Source organism: Salmo salar, chromosome 22 (genome assembly GCF_965601325.2).
Source record: "Salmo salar chromosome 22, fSalSal1, whole genome shotgun sequence".
In the NCBI taxonomy this organism is placed as follows: domain Eukaryota; kingdom Metazoa; phylum Chordata; class Actinopteri; order Salmoniformes; family Salmonidae; genus Salmo; species Salmo salar.
The window spans coordinates 20,682,754-20,708,880 of NC_138312.1; the positions used below are offsets into that span (position 1 = coordinate 20,682,754).

General features: G+C 43.1%; 1 protein-coding gene across 2 annotated transcripts in view; it reads left to right on the plus strand.

Annotated features, from left to right (window-relative positions):
- Nucleotides 1-10,729: 10,729 nt before the first annotated feature.
- The window catches only part of LOC106583035 (succinate--CoA ligase [GDP-forming] subunit beta, mitochondrial), a 132,239-nt gene continuing 116,841 nt past the window's right edge, over nucleotides 10,730-26,127 (plus strand). For both annotated transcript variants that reach the window (XM_014166792.3, XM_014166793.3), the window contains exon 1: nucleotides 10,730-10,865. In XM_014166792.3, coding sequence (XP_014022267.1) covers nucleotides 10,749-10,865 — 117 coding nt within the window. In that variant the 5' untranslated portion in view covers nucleotides 10,730-10,748. The remainder of the gene's footprint in view (nucleotides 10,866-26,127) is intronic.

A 26,127-nucleotide genomic window follows, 5' to 3' on the forward strand; every position in this document is an offset into this window, starting at 1 on the left:
GAATAAACATGAAGCAAATTCACCTCATTTGCCATTATAAAATGTCCCACATTTGCACATGTCAAAAGCAGAATTCATTTTCACCCCGCCGAACAGATTTGTTTATTTGACTGAAACGGGGCTGAAGAAAACACACTCATCTTTTTTTCGAGAGGTGGTTCATCACCTCCTCCTCCCCTCTGCCTGCACTCTCCCTCGTCTGCTGACACTGATCATTTCTAAGCGAGTGTCTCTCTCACTCTCTGTCATAATCACTGCTCTTTATGGTCCCTTTGCCCTCTTTTGCCCTTTAAAGATGTCAGGGTAATGAGTGTTCTGGAGGACTGGGTGAGTGGGTTATTTAGCTATTCAGTCGAGCTCCTACAGCCCACGCCTGCTCTCCTCTGCTCCTACCTCCCAAACCCTGTCTACTGAGGAGAGTGGCAGGCTGGTACAGGACTAAAAACACAACGTCACAAAAGTGAATTGAGCTGGAGAGGTTCAGAGTAGAAGAGATACGCCTTTGATAATGTGCACGTTCTCTATTAGCTTCAGTCGTCTTTCTGCCCCTATAATTTACTGTACAGAAATATGTCTAAATGCAGATTTAAAATGAATAACCTCAGCGAGGGCAGACAAGCACTTACAGTATTTGACTGATATGGCATATAACCTGCAGATGATAGATCAGCTCACAGATTACTGCACCTGTACATAGCCCATCTATAATTTAGCCCAAACAACTACCACTTCCCCTACTGTATTTATTTATTTAACTCCTTTGCACCCCATTATTTCTATTTCTACTTTGCACTTTCTTCCACTGCAAATCTACCATTCGTGTTTTACTTGCTATATTGTATTTACTTCACCACCATGGCCTTTTTTGCCTTTACCTCCCTTATCTCACCTCATTTGCTCACTTTGTATATAGACTTATTTTTCTACTATATTATTGATAATAGGTTTGTTTTACTCCATGTGTAACTCTGTGTTGTTGTATGTGTCAAACTGCTTTGCTTTATCTTGGCCAGGTCGCAATTGTAAATAACAACTTGTTCTCAAATTGCCTACCTGGTTAAATAAAGGTGAAATAAAAATAAATAAAATCTCTTAATCACACTCTCTTTGAACAAATTAAAAGTTCTACCTCGATTGTACTCTGAAGGTAGAGAATATTTGAACAGTAGGCTATTATAGCTTCCTTTCAGCAACTTGATGTCATTGTAACCTATGGACTGAATCAGGAATAATGGTTAAATGAATCAGGGTTGTCTTTTTAGAAAAAAACAAATCAAACCAATGTTCAATTAAGAAAAATGTTTATATTAGGGAACCAGACTAGGCCCAACTTGATCTATGATATAGAGGTATTTCTCCAATCTATGAAGAATGTTATTTTATTTGTATTACATTTTATTTATATTTTTACCCCTTTTTTCTCCCCAATTTCGTCATATCCAATTGGTAGTTACAGACTTGTCCCATCGCTGCAACTCCCATATGGACTCGGGTGAGGCGAAGGTCGAGAGCCATACGTCCTCTAAAACACGACATGCCAAGCCGCACTGTTTCTTGACACACTGCTCGCTTAACCCGGAAGCCAGCCGCACCAATATGTCAGAGGAAACAATGCACAGCGTGGAACCTGAAGTCAGCATGCATGTGCCAGACTGCCACAAGGAGTCGCTAGAACGTGATGGGACAAGGACATCCCAGGCTGGCCAAACCCTCCCCGAACCCGGACGATGCTGGGCCAATTGTGCGCCGCCTCATAGGTCTCCTGGTCGCGGCCGGCTGCAACACAGCCCGGGATCAAACCACTCGGGAGGCCCCTCTATGAAGAATGTTTGATAGGTCCAGTAATACTAGTCGACTTAGGCCATTTCCTTACATTTAAGCAAACTAGCTAGTAAGTTTGAATTCAGCTAAAAATGTGAACATTTTGTCAGACTATTTCTACCCCACTACATTGGTTGTGTTGACAACCAAACAATTCAATATCCAATTTGTCTACAAATGTATAACTGATATGTTGCATTCACGTCTCCATATCAACCAAAAATGTTATTTAAAGATTAGGACTAAGTCAAATCAAACTTTAAATGCACTTAAAATAAAGTTTGATTTGATTTTGTCCTATTCTTTAAATTACATTTTTGTTTGCGATGGAGATGTGTATCCAACATTTTAATTATTAAGTTGTAGATTACATTTGAAATAAAGCAAATCTTGAAACCCTAGGCCTATATGTATTGTTTATTAAGAGTTGATCCCTGGGTTAAATTGAAACAATAGATAATAAAAGAATGGACAACCTGGCCAGAGGTCCAGGACCTGAAGAACAGTTTGTAGTTCTCCCAGGGTCAGCTTGATGAGTTGAAAAAGGAGAACGGCAAGATAACAGCAATCTGTAAGATATTGGGAGAGGACATCAGTTCTGTGTGTGAATCCATGATAACAATGACGGATAAATCAGACTATCTCGAGGGACAATCAAGGCAGAACAACATGGTTGTGGACGGAATTGCAGAATCTCCACGTGAGACCTGGACGGAGTCTGAGGACAAAATTAGGGAAATGATCTCTGAGAAATTAAAAATGGACCACAGGAAGATTGAGGTGGTGCGCGCACAGGACTGGAAAACCCACCACTGGCACAGGTGATAGGCCAAGGCCGATAGTGGTCAAATTCCTGAGGTTCAAGGTATCTGTTCTTGAGAGAGCCAAGAACTTGAGATGAACATATATCTTCCTCAATAAGGACTGTCCTGAAGCTGTGCGCCAGAAGAAGAAAGAACTGATCCCAGCCATGAAAGCTGCCAGAGCGCATGGGACATTGCTTATATCGCTATGACAGGCTCAATGTCCACCCTCCCTCCCAGAAGCCTGGAAGGGATGAGAGAGCCAAGCCTATGGGTTCATAGCTTCAACTCCGCAGCACACACACACCCACCAATTGATTAATGGACTGCTGAATGTATATTTTTTTATTTTGCTTTGTTTTATCTTTTCAGTATTATGTCTATCTATGCTAAGCTACCCAGGAAAGGGCTGAAAATGTCCCATATTAATATATATTCAGAGTCATATCCCTGTAATGCTTAGAGAAGATCTTATATCAAGTGTTATTGAAGTGTTGTGGTTGCAGGTTCACTAGGCACATCTAAAGCCTTTTCTTTTGGGTTTTGCTATAGACCACCAAGTGCTAACAGTCAGTATCTAAATAATATGTGTGAAATGCTTGATAGTGTATGTGATGTAAACAGAGGTCTACTTTATTGGGGACCTGAATATTGACTGTTCTTTTTATCAAGCTGTCCGCTTAAGAGGAAGCTTCTTACTGTAAACAGTACCTGTAATCTGGTTCAGGTTATTAATCAACCTACCAGGGTGTTTACAAACACTACAGGAACATGTATCGATCACATTTTTACTAATACTGTAGAACTTTGTTCTGAAGCTGTATCCGTACCCATACCCATTGGATGCAGTGATCACAATATAGTGGCTATATCCAGGAAAGCCACAGTTCCAACAACTGGGCCTAAAATAGTGTATAATAGTTCATAAAAAAGATTTTGCGTGACTGTTAGAACTGTTAAGGAGGAATTGAAAAACTGTATGGTTGAAAGAGAGTGGCTAATAAGTCTGGCTGCACATCTGACTGACTGAATTACTGCAAATTGATTAATTCTGTGACTTAACTCAACAAAAAGATGAAAATGTGTTATGAAGCCAAGATCAAGGATATAAAGTATGATTGAAAAAAACTGGTACTTTAAATGAAATTAGGGTCAGAAAGACAAATTCAACTCCATCTTTCATCGAATCAGATGGCTTATTCATCACAAAACCATTTGATGTTGCCAATTATAAAATAAATTATCCAACCACAACTCCATTTTGCTCCTACCGTCCTATAGGCAAAAGCTCAAACATGATGTACCCGTGACAAGAACCATTCAACGCTGGTCTGACCAATCGGAATCCAAGCTTCAAGATTGTTTTGATCACACGGACTGGGAAATATTCCGGGCAGCCTCAGAGAATAACATTGAGTTATACGCTGATTTGGTGAGTGAGTTTATAAGGAAGTGCATTGGAGATGTTGTACCCACTGTGACTATTAAAACCTACACTAACCAGAAACAGTGGATAGATGGCGGTATTCGCGCAAAACTGAAAGTGCAAACCACTGCATTTAACAATGGAAAGATGACTGGGAATAAGGCCTAGTATAAACAGTGTAGTTATTCCCACCGCAAGGCAATCAAGCGAAATGTCGGTATAGGGACAAAGTGGAGTTGCAATTCAACGGGATACACATGAGACACATGTGGCAGGGTCTACAGGCAATTACGGACTACAAAAAGAAAACCAGCCACATCACGGACAACGACGTCTTACTTCCAGACAAACTAAACCCATTCTTTGCCCGCTTTGAGGATAATACAGTGCCACCATTGCAGACCGCTACCAAGGACTGCGGGCCCCCCCTCTCCTTATCAAGGCACAAGGCGAGACTCAAATGCAGACACAGGAGGCAGATAGTTGGAGTCTTATAATGCTTACAATGACTGACCGTTAGTTTGGGGTTGGAGTCCGGATGACAGGCTGGCCGATGACCCAATAAGGGTGCAGAATGCCTTCCAGAACTGAGACGAGAGCCCCGATCGGAGATCATGTCTACCGGGAGTCCATGGATCCGGAAGACATGCTGCAGCATAAGCTGGGCCATCTCCTTGGCAGAAGGTAGTTTGGGGAAAGGAATGAAATGGGCAGCCTTGGAGAACCGATCGACTACCATCAGAATTACTGTGTTTCCATCAGACGGAGGGAGCCCAGTGACAAAGTTCAGAGAAATATGAGACCATGGACGATGAGGGACCAGTAGTGACTGAAGGAGGCCAGAAGGAGCTTGCCGTGGAGTCTTGTTCTGAAAACACACAGGCAGAGACGTCAGGGACCATTGTGGGCCACCAGAAATGTTGTCGGAGGAAGGCTAGTGTACGACGGGACCCTGGATGACAGGTCAGCCTGGAGGAATGAGCACATTCCAGGACCCGGGACCGGACTGGGTTAGGGACAAACAGTCGGTTAGCCAGGCACCTTCAGGTCCAGGTTGGGAGCGTTGCGCCTCGCGAACCAGGTTCTCAATACCCCAATCCACAGTGACAGCAAGGCATGAGGTAGCGAGAATGGTTTTGGAAGTCAAGGGTGTGGCAGAGGAACTGTATAGGCTGGTGAGAGCATCAGGCTTCACATTTTTAGACTCAGGATGGTAGGAAATAGTAAAGTTGAATCTGGTAAACAGAAGGGCCCACCGGACCTGCCTTGAGTTGAGGCGCTTGGCTGAACGGAGATATTCCAAGTTTTTATGGTTGGTCCAGACCAGGAATGGCTGTTCTGCCCCTTCCAGCCAGTGCCTCCACTCCTCTGCCATCTTCACCACCAGGAGTTCTCGGTTGCCAACATCGTAGTTCCTCTCAGCAGGATTGAGACGATGGGACAGGAAGGCACAGGGATGAAGCTTCTGGTCCTGGGCAGATCACTGGGACAGGATGGCCCCCACTCCAACATCTGAAGCATCCACTTCCACCACAAATTGACGCGAGGAGTCCGGATGGATGAGAATGGGTGCTGTTGTGAACTGATGCTTCAGGTCCATAAAGGCTTTGTTGACAGCTGGAGATCATTTGAACGGTACCTTGGGGAGGGAGTGCTGAGAGGGGGGCCGCCAGGGTGCTGTAATCCCAAATGAAACGGTGGTAGAAGTTTGCAAACCCAAGAAATCGTTGCAACTGCACCCTGGACGTTGGATGAGTCCAATCCACCACTGCTTTCACCATTCCAGGATCCGTCTGAACATTGCTCTTAGCAATGACATATCCCAGAAAGGGCCCAGTCAATCACAGAATTTTGTTTTTGTAGCCAGGAAATTCCCAACACAACCGGAACATGGGGAGATGCAATGAGAAGGTACTGTATGGTCTCACTGTGGTTGCCAGAAACCCATAATTGAATGGGCACAGTACTATGGGTGACTTCCCCTATAGAGCGGCCGTCCAGTGCCCTAGCATCCATGGGCACAGAGAGAGGCTGAGTGGGATTACCAAGCTCCGAAGCCATCATGGCATCCATAAGATATTCATCAGCCCCAGAGTCAATGAGCACTTGGAGAGACTTAGATTGGACTCCCCATAGCACAAGAGCAAAAAGGGGTGTGCGGGTGATGGTAATTAAGGAACTCCCAGTCTGACCCACTATAGAACTGGTACCCACTAGAGACAAGGATTTCCTAATAGGGCAGGTAGCTATAAAATATCCTGCCCCTCCACAGTACAGACAACAGTTATTATTCATCCTCTGTGAGCTGTCCCAAACTGATAGCCTAGTTCTTTCCAACTGTATAGGCTCAGGTGTATCCAACTCACCCGTTGTAGATTCACATGAGAGCTCGGGTGACTTTGACCCCTTTCGGAAGAGCTGCCTTCAGAAACCTCCGGATTCCATAGGAGGTGAACTCGCCATATCGGGTGCACGAGTGTGCCCGAGACCAGACCTGCTCTCACTCTTGCGTTCCCTTAGGCGTCCATCAATTTTAATGGTTAAGGCAATAAGAGAGTCGAGGTCCACCGGCAGTTCCCGAGCAGCTAGCTCATCCTTCACCACTTCAGATAATACGTGGGACCGAGAGAGACGGCCCACAGTCAGGAACCAAGAGAGACGGCCCACAGTCAGGAACCGAGAGAGACGGCCCACAGTCCGGAGCTGCGAGAGTCGCCCTACAGTCTGGAGTCGACGCAGCGAGAGTCGCCCTACAGTCCGGAATCGATGCAGCGAGAGTCGCTCTACAGTCCGGAATCGGCGCAGCGAGAGTCGCCCTACAGTCCGGAATCGGCGCAGCCAGAGTCGCCCTACAGTCCGGAATCGGCGCAGCCAGAGTTGCCCTTCAGCCCGACGCGCATCAGCCTGAGGTCTCCAGCAACGCACATCAGCCCGAGGTCTTCGGGAAGGGTAACAATTAATAAATATTTAGCGGGGGTGACAGGTTAGGTTGGGGAGTAAGGCCGGAGCCTGAGCCACCTCCATAGTAGGTGGGTTGGGGAGGAGGGGTGTAGCCACCCTCCCTTCCCTCCCTTTAGTTGGGATTATTTTTGGGGGGGGGGGTTATTTTTTGTGTTTTTTGTGTGAGGTGCATCCAGGGTCTGCACCTTTGGGGGGGGGGGGGGGTACTGTCACATCCTGACCAGTAAAGGGGTTATTTGTTATATTAGTTTGGTCAGGACGTGGCAGGGGGTATTTGTTTAGAGTGTTTCGGGGTTTGTTGGGCTATGTGTTTTGTAGAGGGGTGTTTGTTTAGAGTGTTCCGGGGTTTTGGTTTATGTTCTATGCTAGTATATTTCTATGTTCTAGTCTAGTCTTTCTAGTTCTATGTTTAGTTTATTGATTTGGCCTTCAATTGGAGGCAGCTGTTCCTCGTTGCCTCTGATTGAAGGTCCTATGTATAGGGGTGTTTTGGTAATGGGATTTGTGGGTAGTTATTTCCTGTTTAGTGTATGTAGCACCTGACGGGACTGTTTAGTGTCGTTTGTTTTTGTACGCGTGTTTCTTTTGGTTTTTCCTTCTTTTATAATAAATAAGAAGATGAGTATACATTTTCCCGCTGCACCTTGGTCTACTTCATACAACAACCGTTACAGGACAGCTTTAAATTATATCATGGGCAGGAAACCCAATTAATCTCCATCGTTCATTGAAGTTGATAGGTCATTATAACAAACACTTTCGATATTGTCAATCACTTCAATGACTATTTCACTAGTAAAGTGGAAAAATCAGAAGTGAAATGAGAACATTGAACAGTAAACCATCATATTTTTGTATAAAATATCTAATAATGAAAGAGAAGGACTGCTGTTTTGAATTTGGTCAGGTTAGTGTGGGAGAGGTGAAAGAAAAATTAATGATAAGCCACCAGGTATAGACAACCTTGATGGGAAAGAATTGAGAATTGTAGCATCTAAAGGAGTATGTGTGAACACAGGTGTGAAAGGAAGCTGAAGTCATTTCACTGCCTAAAATGTCTAACAGCCTCCCAATCAGTTTGCTGCCTGTTTTTAGTAAACTAATGGAGAGAATTGTGTTTGACCAAAAACAATGCTATTTTTCAGAGAACAAGTTAACTACTGAATTTCAGCATGCACATAGAGGACACTCAACTTGTACTGCACTGACTAGATGACTGATGATTGGTTACAAGAAATGGGTAATAAGATGATAGTTGGAGCTCTATTGTTAGATTTCAGTGCAGCCTTTGATGTTATTGATCATAATTTGTTATAAAAAACTCACTTGCTATAGCTTTACATCAACTGCCATCAACTGCCATGGTTGGATAGTTATTTATCCAATAGAACCCAGAGTGTTTTAGTCAATGGAAGCTTCTCTAAGATCAGATACTGTATGTACAGTGCGGTGTCCCTCAAAGCAGTTGCCTTGGGCCGTTACTCTTCTCTATTTTTACAAATGATTTGGCACTGGTCTTACACAAAGCTAGAATGACTATGTATGTAGATGATTCCACACTCTTCATGTCAGCACCCAAAGCCAGTGAGCTCACTGAAATTATAAATAAGGAGTTACAGTCAGTAGCAGAATGGGTGATTAATAATAAACTGGTCTTAAATACATCTAAGACCTAAACCTCAACTGGAGTTGTGCATAAAGGGTGTGACCATTGACCAAGTTGAGGAAGCTGAACTCCTAGGTATAACATTGTATGGCCAATTATCATGGTAAAGTTATATTGACAAAGTTGTTGTGAAGATGGTGTGGGGTACGTATGTTATAAAATGAATTTTGACACAAAAATCAACTGTACTAGTTGTTCAGGCTCTGGTGTTGTACCATCTTGATACTGTCCGGTAATATGGTCAAGTGCAGCAAAGAAAGACCTAGCAAAGTTGCAGCTGGCTCAAAACAGAGCAGCACACCTTGCTCTTAACTACACATACAGAACTAACTTCAACAACAACATGCCGGTCTTTCCTGTTTGAGGGTTGACGAGAGATGAACTGCTTTTCTTTTAGCGTTTATGAGAAATATTACTGTGATGAGAATTCCAGATTGTCTGCATAATCAAATAACATTCAGCTCAGACACCCAGACATACCAAACAAGACATGCTACCAGGGATCTCTTCACAGTTCCCAAGTCCAAAGCGAATTCACACCAATGCATAGAATTATACAGAGTCATGATCACATGGAACTCCCATCTCCAATTTCTCAAGCAAACAGCAAAATTACCTTCAAATGTTTTATAAAACAACTGTAAAATGACACACAAACACAGACACACTCTATCACACTCTCATACACAGAGGACACTGCACACTCACACACACACACACTCTAACAAACATAATAACACACTCTATAATTTTCTCACACACACATAATATGCACTTGCACACCCACTCACGTACAATCATCATATATGCTGCTGCTACTCTGTTTATCATATACCCTTATTCATACATTTTCTACCTTTATCACTCCAGTATCCCTGCACATTGTAAATATGCTACTGGAACTGACTGACCCTGTTATAATATGCTTCCTTATTTTCACTTGTTTTTCTCATTTTAGTTTTTGTGCTACATTATGTTATATGTAGTATTACATTGACATTGATTATTGCATTGTTTGGTTTACAGCTTGCAAGAAAGGCATTTCACTGTACTTGTGCACGTGACATTCAAACTTGAAGAAATCTAAACACACATTATTCTTTAGTTGTTTTGTTTGTATATACAGTACTAGTCAAAAGTTTGGACACACCTACTCATTCAAAGGTTTTTCTTTATTTTTACTATTTTCCACATTGTAGAATAGTAGTGAAGACATCAAACTATTAAATAATACATAAGGAATCATGTGGTAACCGTTTGCCTTGATGACAGCTTTGCACACTCTTGCCATTCTCTCAACCAGCTTCATGATGTAGTCACCTGGAATGAATTTCAATTAACAGGTGTGCTTTGGTAGGATAAAATGTAAGCTTCCCCAAATTGAAACTCACGAGCTGCCTATGGTCTTCACTATAACACCCATAAAAAGTGTTTGCTCTCGTGGATGCTGCTGAGGGGAGGACCGCAAATGGAATGGCATCAAACACATGGAAACCATGCATTTGACACGATTCTAGCTATTCCGCTCCAGCCATTACCATGAGGCAGTCCTCCCCAATTAAGGTGCCACCATCCTCCTGTGGCATGCAAACAGAAGAGGTCCCATGAAAAAAACGTGCTGCCTATGAAAATCAAAGGCCAATCCAAGTGATTTGTTCTGGCACCTGCCAAAGACATGACTCAAACAAGAACCAATTTGCCATTCATACAGTACAAATGAATGTCATATTTGAGGCTCTCTCTCACTAGATTGTAGCCAACAATGTACACACATGATTTCAGTTTGTGAGTGATATGGGGATTGGACACATGTTTATTTCAACATTATAAAGCAAAACTTTTATAAACAATGGCAACCCTGCCATGTTGATCTGAGCCTTGCTGTTGGAAAACCACATTAGTGTCCGATTTTCGGATTGTTGCAGTTTCACCTCCCCCGACTAAACTCAACTTTCCTCTACGATAGGTTGCTTAGCCTTACCATTCTAACGCGCCCAGACCCTTCTCCATTGAATATTTTTGCAACGCCCACTTCCGCCAGCCTTCCTATCACTGGTCAGATTGCGCGCACATGGTCCTTCACAGCGCTCTCTTCCGCGTCAACATGGCGGCATCCATCGTATCCCAGACTGTAGCGAGAGGATTACGTGGAGCAAGCGCCAATCACTTGTTTCTTGACAAATTCAAGGTACCGACATAATTTCTAGATGTTCACAATATGCTTCTGATGTTATAATGGCTTGTTCCAGTGTAGTGCATTCGTTGTCATTGACACCGACAGGTCTCGAGCTTGCCAGCCTGGCTGCTGTAGCCAGAAACGCACAGCTCAAAGTTGAGAAACAGCTCGCGTGTCCAGTCCATTATCTTACCAACGGTGAGATAAATGTAATGACATTTCATAAAACACTGTCAAAAGAAGACAATTATTATTCGAACACGACATCAGCACTGTCATATTTGATTTCAATCACAACATCTGCATGCGTTTTTGTCTTAACTGTCCTTGTGTAGTGCAACTTTAGAGCCACTAGATAAAGTACCTTTATCCAATCGGCGTCGTAATTTTTTAAATGCCGTTTTGAATAGATACTATATATTGTGTCATTGTACTGGATCGCTATTGGTGCAATTATAAAACTGTAGTGCTGAATTGAGTATTAAGTGTCATTACAACAGAATAGCTGCTAAATAATTAGGTATATTTGTGTGGAAACATTTTGAGCTAGTTGTTTTGCAAGGTTGATCATGTAAAAACAATTTCATGGAGGTGCGTCGTGTATAAAACTAAAATGTGATATTGATTGACCTCTGTTTTTCCGTGGTAATTCACTATGCAACCTTTGACCCTAATTGACTGACTAAAATGCCTACATAAGCGTTTAATAGTAAAGTCAGCTTTGAAGATGTGGTAATAGTTCAAAGGTCAGTGCTATTTGCACTTTGCACTTTATAATTAATGTAGATGAAGTTTTAATGTTGCTAAATAGATTCTATGGTTTTGCACTTTGTGCATCATGGCAGATGTTTTAGGGTTTGCACAGTTGTAGCAGTTTGTCAGTGACACCTGGGGATAAAGATTAACTTGGGAGTGGATGTGGCTGGATGTCTTTTGTTTACTGTATCCAAACCTCCATGAAATATACTGACACAATTAGAGGAGCTAATGTCCTCTGTACTACAGCAGTGTTATGTAGTTGTGAAGACCATGTTTTTGAAAGAAGTATTAGAGATTCCTCACGAAACCCAGACAAAAAGAGATTTTCATGCTGGATGGTTGACATATTTGAAATTTTTATCTAAAAGCATAATTGAGAAATAATTCATAAAAGCATATTTATTACATTTTTGGTCTTACCCAGGACTCCATTTTAACTCCAGTGTTTAATCTTATATTCCGCTTGCTCTAATATAAGTCCTATTTTTATTTGAATAACTTTTTTTTTTATTACATTAAAGCTAGACTCAGCGAAATGACGTTGCCACGAGCCGCACCGGAGATATTAAGATGAGTGAGATGCAACACTTCACTCTCACACAGTCACACACACAGTATCTGCGCATGTGCACGGGCGCTTAACTGTTCACAGCGTGGTAGCCAGGGCATCAAAACAGAGGAGATGTTGAGCCTCGTGCTTCAACGCTCTTAGTTGTTGCGCAAATTGACCCACTATGCTGTCTATTTCATATCGCTGAGTAAACCTTTTAATTCATGAATATTGAAAAATATAAACATGATTATTGAAAACATAATTTGGCTAATAAAAACCCTTTGACTGTGTGCCAGTTAAAGGGTTTTTATTAGCCAAATTATGTTTTTTTATGTTTTCAATAATCATGTTTATATTTTTCAATATTCATGAATTAAAAGGTTTACACAAGTCCATATCAGACATTTTGTTTGGGCTTAAACATTTGTATTTAGCCCTAATATTTTTTTTCACCTTTTTATTTAACTAGGCAAGTTAGTTAAGAACAAATTCTTATTTTCAATGACGGCCTAGGGTTAACTGCCTGTTCAGGTGCAGGACGACAGATTTGTACCAAGCTCGGGGATTCGACCTTGCAACCTTTCGGTTACTAGTTCAACGCTCTAACCACTAGGCTACCCTGCCGCCCCTAATATAGGCCAAAAATAAATAAATAATTTGCGTGACTTAAAATTGGATTACACATCTCAAACAGACAATTGAGTTGCCCAGTTAGGGTAAACTCATTTTGTATTGAAATTTGCATTAACATTGTCTGCTTCCTTTACTTATAATTGAAGACAGGCATAGGTAAATGAGGACTGATATCAAATATGAATAAAATTATACAGTTGTGTGTCAAAATATTAATATAAATTAACGTGTTTACTGTTTATATGCTCATAATTATGGCTGACCCCAATTAGTCGACTAGTCGATTGTTTGGTCGATAGGCTGTTGGTCAAGCAATAGCATATATACATACATACATACACACACAGTGCATTTGGAAAGTATTCAGACCCCTTTACTTTTTTCACGTGTTACGTTACTGCCTCATTCTAAAATGTATTAAATTGTTTTTTTTCCCTCATCCATCTACACACAATACCCCATAATGACAAAGCAAAAACAGTTTAGATTTTTTTGCAAATTTATAATTTAAAATATCACATTTACATAGGTTTTCAGACCCATTACTCAGTACTTTGTTGAAACACCTTTTGGAAGCGATTACAGCCATGAGTCTTCTTGGTATGACACACAAGCTTGGCACACCTGTATTTGGGGAGTTTCTTCCAATCTCTGCAGATTCTCTCAAGCTCTGTCTGGTTGGATGGGCAGCGTCGCTGCACAGCTATTTTCAGGTCTCTCCAGAGTTGTTCGATAGGGTTCAAGTCCGGGATCTGGCTGGGCCACTCAAGGACATTCGGAGACTTGTCCCGAAGCCATTCCTGCGTTGTCTTGGCTGTGTGCTTAGGGTCGTTGTCCTGTTGGAAGGTGAACCTTCGCCCTAGTCTGAGGTCCTGAACGCTGGTTTTCATCAATGATCTCAATGTACTTTGCTCTGTTCATCTTTGCATCGATCTTGACTAGTCTCCCAGTTCTTGCTGCTGAAAAACATCAACAAGCATGATGCTGCCACCGCCATGCTTCACCGTAGGAATGGTGCCAGGTTTCCTCCTGAAGTGACGTTTGGCATTCAGGCCAAAGCGTTCAATCTTGTTTTCATCAGACCAGAGAGTCTTGTTTCTGAGGGTCCTTTATGTTCCTTTTGGCAAACTTCAAGCCGGCTGTCATGTGCCTTTTACTGAGGAGTGGCTTCCATCAGGCCACTCTACCACAAAAGCCTGATTGGTGGAGTGCTTCAGAGATGGTTGTCCTTCTGGAAGGTTCTCCCATCTCCACAGAGGAACTCTGGAACTCTGTCAGTGACCATCAAGTTCTTGGTCTCCCCCCTGACCAAGGCCCTTCACCCCCGTTTGTTCAGTTTGGCCGGGTGGCCAGCTCTAGGAAGAGTCTTGGTGGTTACAAACTTCTTCCATTTTAAGAATGATGGAGGCCACTGTGTTCTTGGGGACCTTCAATGCTGCGGAAATTTTTTGGTACCCTTCTCCCAGATCTTTGCCTCGACACAATCCTGTCTTGGAGCTCTACGGACAATTTATTTGACCTCATGATTTGGTTTTTGCTCTGACATGCACTACCAACTGTGAGACCTTATATAGACAAGTGTGTGCCTTTCCAAATCTTGCCTAATCAATTTAATTTACCACAGGTGGAATCCAATCAAGTTGTAGAAACATCTCAAGGATGATCAATGAAAACAGGATACACCTGAGCTCAATTTCCAGTCTCATAGCAAAGGGTCGGAATACTTATGTAAATAAAGGCAAACATTTCCAAAAACCTGCTTTTGCTTTGTCATTATGGGGTGTTGGAATCGGCTAAACTTTGAACATTGAGATATTAAATAAATGATAGGAAAGAAGCATAGAATCAAATGAGTGAAAGAGTCTGGGTTTCATGTCAGAAGTTAATGGTTCTCTGAAGAAAGACAGAAGGCTTTGTAAAGTGTTGGGTGGATGAGAGGAGAGCAACGTGTTGAGACAGATGGACATCTGTGGTTGAGGTCAGGAGGTGAGGACTGATTCCCTTAACCTCTATGGGCTAGGTGGGACGCTAGCGTGCCACCCGTGGTGCACTCCATCAACAGCAGGTGCATTTCAAGAGCGGCAAATTTGAATCCAAATAAATGTCAAAATTCCAATTTTTCAAAAATACAACTATTTTACACCATTTGAAAGATAAACATCTCCTTAATCTAACCACGTTTTACGATTTCAAAAAGGTTTTACAGCGAAAGCATAAATTTAGAGTATGTTAGGACAGTACATTTACAAGAGTTGTGTGTAATGTTTTGTCAAGTCAAAGACAGGGTCACCAAAACCATAAAACCAGCTAAAATGATGCACTAACCTTTTACAATCTCCATCAGATGACACTCCTAGGACATTATGTTAGACAATGCATGCATTTTTAGTTCTATCAAGTTCATATTTATATCCAAAAACAGCGTTTTACTATGGCATTGATGTTGAGGAAATCGTTTCCCTCCGATAACCGGCAGTCAAGTCAGCGTCACAAATTAAATAATTAAAATTAGAAAACATTGGTAAAATATTATATTGTCATTTAAAGAATTATAGATTTACATCTCTTGAACGCAATAAACTTGCCAGATTTAAAAATAACCTTACTGGGAAATCACACTTTGCAATAATCTGAGCACTGCGCCCAGAAAAATACGCGTTGCGATACAGACTAGACGTCATGTTGGGGAGATCTAAAATCGAAAATACTATGTAAATAATCCATTACCTTTGATTCTCTTCATCAGATGTCACTTCCAGGTATCACAGGTACATAACGAATGTAGTTTTGTTCAAAAAAGCTCATCATTTATGTCCAAAAATCTCCGTCTTGTTAGCACATGATCTAAGCCAGCCGGACTTCTCGTCATGAACGAGGGGAAAAATATATTTACGTTCGTTCAAACATGTCAAACGTTGTATAGCATAAATCATTAGGGCCTTTTTTAACCAGAACATGAATAATATTCAAGGTGGACGAATGCATACTCTTTTATAACGTATTGGAACGAGGGTACCCAACATGAACTCGCGCGCCAGGTGTCTAATGGGACATCATCGTTCCATGGCTCTTGTTCGGTCAGATCTCCCTCCAGAAGACTCAAAACACTTTGTAAAGGCTGGTGACATCTAGTGGAAGCAATAGGAAGTGCCAAAATATTCCTCAGCCCCTGTTTTTCAATGGGATAGGTTTAAAGTCAATACAACACATCAGGTATCCACTTCCTGTCAGAAAATGTCTCAGGGTTTTGCCTGCCAAATGAGTTCTGTTATACTCAGACACCATTCAAACAGTTTTAGAAACTTTAGAGTGTTTTCTATCCATATGTAATAAGTATATGCATATTCTAGTTACTGGGTAGGATTAGTAACCAGATTAAATCGGGTACATTTTTTTATCCAGACGTGCAAATGCTGCCCCCTAGCCCTGACAGGTTAAGGGAGTAATAAGGGTTTAGTATCCTGTTACCGTCTTCCTGTAGAACCATAAGATGTAAGGATGGGAGAGAAGGAGTGTCTTAAGTGGGATCTATATAACTGTGATGAGAGATGTTTTGCTGTCTGAATTACAGCTGTACAGAACCTTTGGTAATAATTAAACTTGGTTATAGCTTCTCTAGTGTCCGTGAGTTACTTACTCTGTAAAATAAGAACCTAACAGGGGTATTGTGAGTACCGTAATTTCGGACTATAAGCCGGAACTTTTTTCCCACGCTTTGAACCTTGCGGCTTAAACAATGAAGCGGCTAATATATGGATTTTTCCCGATTTCAATTTTTTTTCTCCAAAAAAACACATTCTGTGACGTGCTCAGTTTTTGGCCAGCATGAAGCTTTCATTAGACCAATGAAATTGCCGAACAGGTTAAGGTCAAACAACTTTTTTGTTTACTGTTTAGATTAAATCGAGCGCTCTCGAACTTCCCATCATTCTGATTACGGTAGTCATTTTGTCACCCTCATCATGTCAAAGACACGGAGAAATGCATATGATGCAGCTTTCAAGTTGAAGGCGATTGATCTGGCTGTTGGAAAAGGAAATAGAGCTGCTGCACGGGAGCTTGGTCTTAATGAGTCGATGATAAGACGTTGGAAACAGCAGCGTGAGGAATTGACTCAGTGCAAAAAGACAACTAAAGCTTACTGCAAATGTTTTGTTACAAGCCGTGTTTCGTTAAAGCCTGTGTAAGGTTAATTTGTTTCAATGTACCGGTAGGCACCGGTGGCTTATAGACATGTGCGGCTTATTTATGTTTACATTTACATTTACATTTAAGTCATTTAGCAGACGCTCTTATCCAGAGCGACTTACAAAATGGTGCATTCACCTTATGATATCCAGTGGAACAACCACTTTACAATAGTGCATCTACATCTTTTAAGGGGGGGGGGGGGGGTTAGAAGGATTACTTGATCCTATCCTAGGTATTCCTTAAAGAGGTGGGGTTTCAGGTGTCTCCGGAAGGTGGTGATTGACTCCGCTGTCCTGGCGTCGTGAGGGAGCTTGTTCCACCATTGGGGTGCCAGAGCAGCGAACAGTTTTGACTGGGCTGAGCGGGAACTGTGCTTCCTCAGAGGTAGGGGGGCCAGCAGGCCAGTGGTGGATGAACGCAGTGCCCTTGTTTGGGTGTAGGGCCTGATCAGAGCCTGAAGGTATGGAGGTGCCGTTCCCTTCACAGCTCCGTAGGCAATCACCATGGTCTTGTAGCGGATGCGAGCTTCAACTGGAAGCCAGTGGAGAGAGCGGAGGAGCGGGGTGACGTGAGAGAACTTGGGAAGGTTGAACACCAGACGGGCTGCGGCGTTCTGGATGAGTTGTAGGGGTTTAATGGCACAGGCAGGGAGCCCAGCCAACAGCGAGTTGCAGTAATCCAGACGGGAGATGACAAGTGCCTGGATTAGGACCTGCGCCGCTTCCTGTGTGAGGCAGGGTCGTACTCTGCGAATGTTGTAGAGCATGAACCTACAGGATCGGGTCACCGCCTTGATGTTAGTGGAGAACGACAGGGTGTTGTCCAGGATCACGCCAAGGTTCTTAGCACTCTGGGAGGAGGACACAAGGGAGTTGTCAACCGTGATGGCGAGATCATGGAACGGGCAGTCCTTCCCCGGGAGGAAGAGCAGCTCCGTCTTGCCGAGGTTCAGCTTGAGCTGGTGATCCGTCATCCACACTGATATGTCTGACAGACATGCAGAGATGCGATTTGCCACCTGGTTATCAGAAGGGGGAAAGGAGAAGATTAATTGTGTGTCGTCTGCATAGCAATGATAGGAGAGACCATGTGAGGATATGACAGAGCCAAGTGACTTGGTGTATAGCGAGAATAGGAGAGGGCCTAGAACAGAGCCCTGGGGGACACCAGTGGTGAGAGCGCATGGTGCGGAGACAGGTTCTCGCCATGCCACCTGGTAGGAGCGACCTGTCAGGTAGGACGCAATCCAAGCGTGGGCCGCGCCGGAGATGCCCAACTCGGAGAGGGTGGAGAGGAGGATCTGATGGTTCACAGTATCAAAGGCAGCAGATAGGTCTAGAAGGATGAGAGCAGAGGAGAGAGTTAGCTTTAGCAGTGCGGAGAGCCTCCGTGACACAGAGAAGAGCAGTCTCAGTTGAATGCCCAGTCTTGAAACCTGACTGATTAGGATCAAGAAGGTCATTCTGAGAGAGATAGCAGGAGAGCTGGCCAAGGACGGCACGTTCAAGAGTTTTGGAGAGAAAAGAAAGAAGGGATACTGGTCTGTAGTTGTTGACATCGGAGGGATCGAGTGTAGGTTTTTTCAGAAGGGGTGCAACTCTCGCTCTCTTGAAGACGGAAGGGACGTAGCCAGCGGTCAAGGATGAGTTGATGAGCGAGGTGAGGTAGGGGAGAAGGTCTCCGGAAATGGTCTGGAGAAGAGAGGAGGGGATAGGGTCAAGTGGGCAGGTTGTTGGGCGGCCGGCCGTCACAAGACGCGAGATTTCATCTGGAGAGAGAGGGGAGAAAGAGGTCAAAGCACAGGGTAGGGCAGTGTGAGCAGGACCAGCGGTGTCGTTTGACTTAGCAAACGAGGATCGGATATCGTCAACCTTCTTTTCAAAATGGTTGACGAAGTCATCCGCAGAGAGGGAGGAGGGGGGGGAGGGGGAGGAGGATTCAGGAGGGAGGAGAAGGTAGCAAAGAGCTTCCTAGGGTTAGAGGCAGATGCTTGGAATTTAGAGTGGTAGAAAGTGGCTTTAGCAGCAGAGACAGAAGAGGAGAATGTAGAGAGGAGTGAGTGAAAGGATGCCAGGTCCGCAGGGAGGCGAGTTTTCCTCCATTTCCGCTCGGCTGCCCGGAGCCTTGTTCTGTGAGCTCGTAGTGAGTCGTCGAGCCACGGAGCAGGAGGGGAGGACCGAGCCGGCCTGGAGGATAGGGGACAGAGAAAATCAAAGGATGCAGAAAGGGAGGAGAGGAGGGTTGAGGAGGCAGAATCAGGAGATAGTTTGGAGAAGGTTTGAGCAGAGGGAAGAGATGATAGGATGGAAGAGGAGAGAGTAGCGGGAGAGAGAGAGCGAAGGTTGGGACGGCGCAATACCATCCGAGTAGGGGCAGAGTGAGAAGTGTTGGATGAGAGCAAGAGGGAAAAGGATACAAGGTAGTGGTCGGAGATTTGGAGGGGAGTTGCAATGAGATTAGTGGAAGAACAGCATCTAGTAAAGATGAGGTCAAGCGTATTGCCTGCCTTGTGAGTAGGGGGGGAAGGTGAGAGGGTGAGGTCAAAAGAGGAGAGGAGTGGAAAGAAGGATGCAGAGAGGAATGAGTCGAAGGTAGACGTGGGGAGGTTAAAGTCACCCAGAACTGTGAGAGGTGAGCCATCCTCAGGAAAGGAACTTATCAAGGCGTCAAGCTCATTGATGAACTCTCCAAGGGAACCTGGAGGGCGATAAATGATAAGGATGTTAAACTTGAAAGGGCTGGTAACTGTGACAGCATGGAATTCAAATGAGGAGATAGACAGATGGGTCAGGGGAGAAAGAGAGAATGTCCACTTGGGAGAGATGAGGATTCCAGTGCCACCACCCCGCTGGCTCGATGCTCTAGGGGTATGCGAGAACACGTGGGCAGACGAAGAGAGAGCAGTAGGAGTAGCAGTGTTATCTGTGGTAATCCATGTTTCCGTCAGCGCCAGGAAGTCTAGGGACTGGAGGGTAGCATAGGCTGAGATGAACTCAGCCTTGTTGGCTGCAGACCGGCAGTTCCAGAGGCTGCCGGAGACCTGGAACTCCACGTGGGTCGTGCGCGCTGGGACCACCAGGTTAGAGTGGCAGCGGCCACGCGGTGTGAAGCGTTTGTATGGCCTGTGCAGAGAGGAGAGAACAGGGATAGACAGACACATAGTTGACAAGCTACAGAAGTGTTGTTTCTTGTATTATTGTCTCCTGTGTCTTTAGAGAACTGTTTCACTTTGATATCCTTTTTCTTCTGTCCTGATTTTCTCTTTCTTTTCTTCTGTTAACTAGATATTCTTTGTTGTTCTTCGTTAGCTAGCTAGCTTCTTCCAAAAGAGTCCCTAGCAACTGCTTAGCAACTGGTAAACAATTCAGCTTGCTAAGATAACTACAATTTTATGAAAAATAGTTATTTTTCAAAAGCCTATCTTCTTTGTTTGTTGCTTGTTTTTTCTCCTATTCAGTCTTGCAGTTTTCTTTTGCTTTTTTCCGATGTACTTCACTCTAAAAACCATGTACATTTCAATATTTGTAGGAGCTCATTTTTCAGCTGCTGCTGCTCAAATTGGAGTTCCGGAACAACATGTTCAAAAGAATATTTAATTTTTTTAAATTCAGTGGGTGCGGCTTATATTCAGGTGCGCTCAATAGTCCGGAAATTACGGTAGATTGAGGAAAATGCACTGTATATGGAAAAATACACTTTTAAAAATGTCAACCAATCGATTGGTCGAAAGAACAGACGGCTTTCAGTCGACCAAGATTTTTTTGTTGTTGTCAGGAACAGCCCTACTTATATCTGTAAAATTACATGTAGTGAATAATGAAACATAGAATTAAAAAATAATAATATTTAATTTTTGCACTGACCAAAAAATCCTATAACAATATTTGTCCATAATTGCTAGCTTTGACTAAATTGCTTTCCCTTAATGGGCAACTCAACCGCCTTGTAGAGTTCCTAACATTTTAAATTTTAATTTAATTCCAAAATGTTGTTTTAGTTCTTTACAGGCCTGTAATTTCCATTTTATACACAATTAGTACTGAAATGTGTGATGTTTGGTTTTTCTAACGTTCACGTCCTGGTTTTCAACCATCTTTGAATGTTTGTTTTAAAAAATACTGGAATCCGATAATGAAAACCACCTGATCATTTTACAAAATTACATCGGTTGAGATGATTAAATATGCCAAATAAAATTTATGCATTTTAATTTTTAGAATTGGTTGTCAAAATTAACTCAACTGCCCGGTTGAGCTGCCTGTTAAACTCTACAAGCATATCAAAGTACAGAGAAATGGATTCAAAATGGTCGCCCTCTGCTGGTAATTTGCAGGATGTGCAATGATACAAGTAAACGAAGGGCTATGATTTTTACATTGTGATTAAAAAAAAATATATATATATATATTATTACTATGTCATTTTCTCTGTATAAAATTGGCCATACCTTTTTAAAATTAGCAGAGATCCCACTCTGGAACTTTGATATGCCCGTAGAGTATATTAAACTCAGCAAGAAAAGAAACGTCCCTTTTTCAGGAACCTGTCTTTCAAAGTTAATTTGTAAAAATTCAAATAACTTCACAGATTTTCATTGTAAACGGTTTAAACACTGTTTCACATGCTTGTTCAATGAACCATAAACAATGAATGACCATGCACCTGTGGAACAATCGTTAAGACACTAACAGCTTACAGACTGTAGGCAATTAAGGTCACAGTTATGAAAATGTAGGACACTAAAGGGGCCTTTCTACTGACTCTGAAAAACACCAAAAGAAAGATGCCCAGGGTCCCTGCTCATCTGCGTGAACGTGCCTTAGGCATGCTGCAAGGAGGCATGAGGACTGCAGACGTGGTCAGGGCAAGAAATTGCAATGTCCGTACTGTGAGACGCCTAAGACAGCACTACAGGGGACAGGTCGGACAGCTGATCGTCCTCGCAGTGGAAGACCACGTGTAACAAGACCTGCACAGGATTGGTACAGCCGAACATCACACCTGCGGGACAGGTACAGGATGGAAACAACAACTGCCCGAGTTACACCAGGAACGCGCAATATCTTCGTCAGTGCTCAGACTGTATGCAATAGGCTGAGAGAGGCTGGACTGAGGGCTTGTAGGCCTGTTGTAAGGCAGGTCCTCACCAGACATCACCGGCAACAACGTCGCCTATGGGCACAAACCCATCGTCGCTGCACCAGACAGGACTGGCAAAAAGTGCTCTTTATTAACGAGTCGCGGTTTTGTTTCACCAGGGGTGATTTTATCATCGAAGGAATGAGCGTTACACCGAGGCCTGTACTCTGGAGCGGGATCGAGGTGGAGGGTCCATCATAGTCTGGGGCGGTGTGTCACAGCATCATTGGACTGAGCTTGTTGGCAATCTCAACGCTGTGCGTTACAGGGAAGACATCCTCCTCCCTCATGTGGTACACTTCCTGCAGGCTCATCCTGACATGACCCTCCAGCATGACAATGCCACCAGCCATACTGCTCATCCTGTGCGTGATTTCCTTCAAGACAGGAATGTCAGTGTTCTGCCATGGCCAGCGAAGAGCCCGGATCTCAATCCCATTGAGCACGTCTGGGACCTGTTGGATCGGAAGGTAAGGGCTAGAGCCATTTCCCCCCCAGAAATGTCCGGGAACTTGCAGGTGCCTTGGAAGAGTGGGGTAACATCTCACAGCAAGAACGGGCAAATCTGGTGCAGTCCATGAGGAGGAGATGCACTGCAGTACTTAATGTAGCTGGTGGCTTTTGATTTTGACTCCCCTTTGTTCAGGGACACATTATTCAATTTCTGTTAGTCACATGTCTGTGGAACTTGTTCAGTTTATGCCTCAGTTGTTGAATCTTGTTATGTTCATACAAATATTTACACATGTTAAGTTTGCTGAAAATAAACGCAGTTGACAGTGAGAGGACGTTTCTTTTTTTGCTGAGTTCATGTTCAACAATATATTGAAACATCTAAAATGTTTTTTCAGTATTCATAAATTACTGTATTAAAAGTTATTGAAATCAAATACCACTCATATTACAGAGCGGTAAAGCTTCATATGAAACAGATGAAACACAATGGAGTCTTAAAGGAGGCCTGGGTAAAGCCAAAATGTCATAAATATGCCAACTTTTGGATACAAATATTTAAAGATGTGTCAACACTTCCTCCAAAGGACTATTCTATGGATACATTTTTTTTGTCTGGGTTTTATGAGGAATTACTTGTATGGGCTATTTGGCGACACAGTTTGAAGGTCGCTGAGTGCTTTATTGGACTATTCGTATTGGCCACAATGTCTATACTGAACGTTTTATATTGCTGTAGCTAAAGTAGATAGTAAATATTTAGTGAGCTTCAAAAGTATTGGAGCGGTGAAAATGTGTGTTTTGGATCTGTACTCCAGCACTTTGGATTTGAAATTATACAATATTATGAGGTTAAAGTGCAGACTGTCAGCTTTAATTTGAGGGTATTTTCATATTGGTTGAACAGTTAAGGAATTACAGCACTTTTTGTACGTTGTCCCTCAATTTTAGCAGACCAAACATTTTGGGACATTTGCTTATGTGTATTAAAGTAGTCACAAGATTAGTATTTGGTCCCATATTCTTAGCACACAATGATTGCATCAAGCTTGTGACTCTACAAACTTGTTGGATGCATTTGCTGTTTGTTTTTTGTTTGTATTTCAGATTATATTGTGCCCACAGGGTGTCTGGGATGATGTGAGCCATGACCAGCCTTTCAAAGCATTTCATGTCTACGGGCATCATTGCCATTATGATGAATGTAATCAGCGTTATTTCCCTTTATTCAGAGGTGATATGCATGGCGTGCACAGTTTCCCTGGTACCTCCCTCTACCCACATATATTATCTGCCTGAAGCCCTGGACACAGTTACTGTATAACTCGCCCTCCCACGACTAGGCTAACACGAACAGCGCTCTTAGCAAGCGCAGAAGACCATCCCCCCTACACACACATGGGTACTTGCTGCTTGAAAATCTAGTTTGGTATTCTGTGTATAGTGCTAAGTAAGCATATATTTTCATCTCGTTGGTATAATGAGACAGTCCCTAGCTACTACAGCTATCTGGAAGAAGGCTTCGGATAATGAAGAAGCACACACTGCCAAGTTGTATTACATTGCACATCTTTATATTGAAAAAAAACCCGTTCAATTCTGAAGATTATGCTAGTAACCAGAGTTTCCAGTGTGCATGTGATAAAGGAAGTAACTAGATTCAATTGGATAGCATTAGATAGATGCTATATTGTAGTATTTTCTCTTACCCTTGTGTTATTGAGATAAAGACATAGGCTGTGTTGTTGAGCTAAGCAATTTTTCCTCCAGATTCTAGCCTAGATGGGTGTGTTAATAATTTCCCTCAGCTTCAGGGGTTAAAGCACCCCAACCTTCCGTTCAGCCTCTCCTTGTGTTCACACTTCATCTACATGCGAGCCTCAGCGCAATCTGCAGGGCCCTGGATGTCTGCCAGCTTCCAAACAATTAATATTTTTACTCAGTGACGGCACACGCGCACTGACTTCAGCACCGCTATTCTACCCCAGTGGTAAATTTATGCAGAACTTCTAATCTAAGTTTTCTGGCTGCAGCACCTGTTTTTGATACCCTCTCTCTCTTATGGGCCCGCTGCCGACGTGATAAGAGTAACGATCCAGGATGCTGTTGTCTGTGGCACAGTATCAGAGCCCGTTCAAGATGACTGACTGACAGGCAGGTAGAGTCACAATGGAGTCTCATCGGCTATGACAGTCATTTGCTCCACAGGGAATTCAATTTCCAATGATGTGTCAATAACAATGTGCAGGAGATCACAATATTTCAGATGGTTGCAGGATGGTGTATGTGGGGGAGAGAAAGTTATGGGTGTTTTTTCTCCCCATAAATCAATCTCCTAAATTCTTGTCTGCACTGCGAGATAAATCCTCTGGCATTTTTTTTATTTATTTTTACTGTTGCCGCACTGTGCTGAATTTGAACATTTGCAAAATTTTTTTAAGGTATCAGAGCTCTGGCCCCGTAGTACTAACCAGCCTCAGCCCAACGTCAGCGTTGTGAGTGGGATACTGGAGCGAAAGAGGCGCTCAATGAGACTCTGTCCTGAATATTTTAGCAAGGGGGTGGGGGCTGCGACGACTCTGGTTGCTGGAACTTCAAAAGCCAGGTGGTTTTCCCATCTGTCTACAGCAAGACCACATTTCCATTTCCTTCCCGTGGGGGGATACAGTAGACCAAGTTAGCTATAACTGGATTTGAATATCATTTCTCCAAGGTTAATAGCCATTTCTGTAGCTCATAAGAGGTGTTTAGGCTTTTTCAATAATTTAGAAGGGCTGCGATCATTCTGAATTTGGCAGCCTCCAAAGCAAGAACGTAATGAATGAATGCACTCATATCAATTCAGTTCTTCTTTACTGATGATAATTAGGTTGAGAGATGCAGGGAAACAGCAGCAGTTGAAATGGAAGGATAAAGAGCAATATTGTTAAAATAAAATCAGGATATAGGCTACTGTAGGGCATTGACCTTCACTAGGCCTATATGTATTTCTCTTGCAACAATGGTCAAATGTTCACACTTCCGTAGCTGCCACGTCCTGCACAAGTCATCCCAGGATGAGAGGAGTGCGCTTTGACAGACTGAGCATCTAGACATCTTTCCTCAGTCTTCCCTCATGACCTGACACCTGCAATTACGTCTCCCTATGACGTCTCTTATTAACTATGCTAATTTGCTAATTGCTAAACGTCCTATCTGGAGACCCAGAGTCTTGGGTTTGTTCTCCTGCTAAGCCTGTCTGCTGCAGATTAGGCCCTCCTGTTCCTCACATTGCCGATTTGATGCAAATCTCCATGATCTAAATCCTGTAGCCATGCTCCACTACTCCTGCCTCACCTTTGTTCCCCCTCTCTACCACAACACTGCTCCCATCCCAAACAGGCAGACGTCATGGTTCACGCCTTCCACCACGGCCTAATGGAGCCTCCTCCAGATCTCCTCTGATTCCTGTCATGGCCGGGACATGACCCTGGCTTACACAGGCCAAGGACTTCCACTACATGTCTTTAGAATGGCAAGGACGAGATCAACTGCGATAGGACAGTG